This window comes from Notechis scutatus, chromosome 4 (genome assembly GCF_049901735.1).
Source record: "Notechis scutatus isolate UNSWTSFEM ecotype Mainland chromosome 4, rNotScu1.2, whole genome shotgun sequence".
Taxonomy (NCBI): Eukaryota; Metazoa; Chordata; class Lepidosauria; order Squamata; family Elapidae; genus Notechis; species Notechis scutatus.
In genome coordinates, this window is record NC_142012.1 from 106,817,903 (window position 1) to 106,821,443 (window position 3,541).

A 3,541-nucleotide genomic window follows, 5' to 3' on the forward strand; every position below is an offset into this window, starting at 1 on the left:
GTATACATTTATACTTATTATCTTGTAAACAATTGGCAAATCAAAATAAAAAAAATAATAAAAAAAATAAATAAAGTGGGTCAGATCTGCTTTGATGTTAAAAGAAGTTTGGGGAAAATCAGAAATCTCCTGTTTAACTTTAAAGTCTTGATTAAATGTTACTTGGACAGCAAATTTATTTATTTATTCTTAAGCTGACCATTAAGCTTATAACTTTGAATCGATCTCTCATGCACATGCCTCAGACCCATTTGAATACTCAAAATACAGAAAACTGTATTATCCTGCTATGCTGACTTCAAGTGCATTAGAAACACACAAACCTTTTGTTTTGCCACAAACCTCCCCCCCAAATGTCCAGAAACACGTACACTGTCTTTATACATATAAAACACTGATGGATTATACTATTCAGTTATTGTATACCAAACAAATGAATGTTATTTTTCTGTGTCCACATATTTTTTCCAATAATATTTCAGTTTTTTACATTTAAGATAAGTGTTGTAATTATTCCATATTTTTTGTATCAAAGTGTGTCACAACAAATAAATGCTTTCATAACATCTCTATGCAAGCATGCTCAGTTTGTTATATCATTTCTCTAAGGAATTGGCCACAAGGTAAAAGTCACACTACTAATGTATTTCAGCAGATGACCTTTCCTTGTTGACAAAAATCTACAATGTTTATTGAGTTTACAGCTAACCAGGTCTCTTTCTATACTGCACCCCCCCAAAAAAAAGACCTAAAAAAATAGAATCATTTCTATTCTACCACAGAATGTTTGTAAATAGAAATCAAAACTTATTTGCTAAACTTCATAAGTTGCATGAAATACATTTGAGGATACATCTACCAGGTGTATCAGTGTTCTAACTGAATGGCCCACAACCATTTTATTCCATATTACTATAATAAACTTAGTTTTTGAAAACTTGCTTCCTTCACTTTGTATTTTCAACCCCATATAGATCCATTTATGATTGGACTAGAATTGGGAAAAACCAGGTTCAGCCTGGCAATCGTAAACTTCATTGTAAGTCCCTATATTATCTTTCAGCACAAACAACTTCATAGGACTGTTGTAGAAATGAAATTAGAGGCAGAGATAAAGTTTATCTCATCTTGAGATCCCGAAGGCCTCAATTTTGGGGTAAATATAAAATTTGTAAGGAGGAATTAAGCTGAAAATCACTTTTACATAAATGCAAAATTGTACGATATTCTAACAAAAATGTTTTGAATGACCACATTTGCTTCATTTGGCTTGCACCATTTCAAGTAAACATCTGCTTTCATTATGAACAAACTGATACATTTGTTTTATTGGATTCATTCATGCACCACAAACAATTTTAAGCACATCCATTTTAACTTTATAGATTCAGCTTTATGAGTATTTCTTTAGGCAGCTGTTTATGACTTGGCTCTTCGAAAGGATATTTTTTAAATTCCCGATCCAACTCGGTTTCGAAAAGATCTTTTAATATCAGAATTCTCCAGAAAGGAACTGAACAAAGCTAGTTCTTCAGATCCATCCATCTTGGCAAGGCAGCCATTCAGAAGCAGCAGGAAGAGGCAATCAGATTTCCTGGGCAGCTGGCAATTCATATAAAGGGGATTATTCCTCTGAAGATTAAAAAATGGATGAGAAAATAAGTTACCAATTTATGTGTGTAGGACAGCCATTCTCACATGTATAGGCATAGATAAACCTGTTTAGGCTGTAAAAGGTATGGATGAATTTGTATTACCACTTGAATATTGAGGTGTTTTTTTCCTGGAATGTCTACCTATATTGCAGATTGTAATATAATAATATTGTAATCAAATGGTGCTCCGTTGTTTGGCTTTCCTTGAAAACAGTTGCGGGACAGGAGTAGGGAATGCAAGGAATAATCTAGCAATAATCTTCTTGCCAAGAACATCAGCTTCACATAGCTACAACTTGTGAATACAAAACAGGCACTTTTTGTGTGGATCCTTTCACTCGGTCTTTGGGATTTCAGAAAGCTCAGGACATATGTATTATTTGTGCACCTGCTGTACAACTTCCTGTGATTCAAAACTAGAAATTTATACCTTTTCTTATACACTTATACATATATCTGCCTAACCGTTTATTATTTCGTTTGAGGCCCAAGAGTTTTGAAGGAAAAGCAACCCTTGCCTTCATGTCCATTCACCATATTTGGACTTTTCCTTGGAAGGCAAAAAGCTAAGAGATACTAAGCAGTAATTCTTCCTGGAAGGATGGCTCTTGATATGAGGGAGACCAAGGCAAATTGCAATTTCTTGTGCCTCTTTTTCAGACTTTGAGGTCATATGAGCAACACCAAGAAGTTGAGTGTACCAGACTTTTAACTTCTTAAGGACAAATGTTGCCCTCATTGGGACTTTGGATATATAGTTACAGTGGGGCCTACTGAGAATGCAATGCAAGCAAGAAGGAAGAAAAAGGAATGTTCAATGAGATCCTGGAAACAGATTGTTTGTACTCAAGGGTTGCCCAAGAGCTGGCCAGAGTATTTCTAACACAACTCAGAAACATATACAGTATTGTATGAACAGATGGAAGTATTCACATTTCCCTCCCCATGGGGGAAAAAGGATAAAAGAAAACTTTGCATACAGAATCAACCAAGACTAGTCAAAATTTGGACAAAAGTGATACTGCAGCATTGCGATGAGGCAAGCTCTGTTTAAAACGTGTATAAAAAGGATGGAGCTTGCATCATAATGATGCAGGACTGCTTTTGTCACCAGCAATCTGAGGAACATATGGTTGTATCAGTGGTGGGATTCAAAAATTGTACTACTGGTTCTATGAGCGTGGCTTAGTGGGCATGGCAGGGGAAGGATACTGTAAAATCTCCATTCCCTCCCCACTCCTAAAGGAAGGTTACTGCAAAATCCCCATTCCTTTCCCACTCCACTAAGCTGCTTTTCAGATCCCTTCTCTGGTGCAGGGCAACCAAAGAAGACCCAGCCAATTAGCTGGGATTCAGGAGGAAGAGAATAGATGGGGGCAGAGGCTGTCAGAGGTGGTATTTATCGGTTCTCCGAACTACTCAAAATTTCCACTACCAGTTCCCCTGAACTGGTCAGAACCTGCTGAATACCACCTCTGGGTTGTATATAATAACTTCTGATGCATAGAAAATCTTTTCAATTGCCATCCATCACAAGCCATGCCCACAAAAACGATAGTAAAATAATTTGAATCCCACCACTGCTCAGTTAGTTAGAAATGCAACACGGGGAAGATCACAATCAGATATATCTGAGCCTGTTGCCCAAGTCCTCCTGAAAGACAGGGTCCAATGTTTCTTCTCCTTATAATTCTTGATTTTTATACAAATGTTGGACTAGGCAACTTCTCAAACAGGAGACTAAATAAAGGAATAACATTTGTAAAACAGGATATGTGGCCACCTTCAATGTTAATGCTGCAAGCAAAGTTGTACTTATCATTCTTAGAGATTAGGGGGTGTTTATTTATTTGTGTATGTATGGGAACTATGATTCTTTGTTCTTG

The 3,541-nt window shown here is 36.4% G+C and overlaps 1 protein-coding gene across 1 annotated transcript in view; it reads right to left on the reverse strand.

Annotated features, from left to right (window-relative positions):
• Window positions 1-1,419: 1,419 nt before the first annotated feature.
• Window positions 1,420-3,541, reverse strand: part of NPS (neuropeptide S) — an 8,993-nt gene continuing 6,871 nt past the window's right edge. The window contains 1 exon segment of the mRNA XM_087965679.1: window positions 1,420-1,632. Within this exon segment, the coding sequence (XP_087821805.1) occupies window positions 1,420-1,632 (213 nt within the window).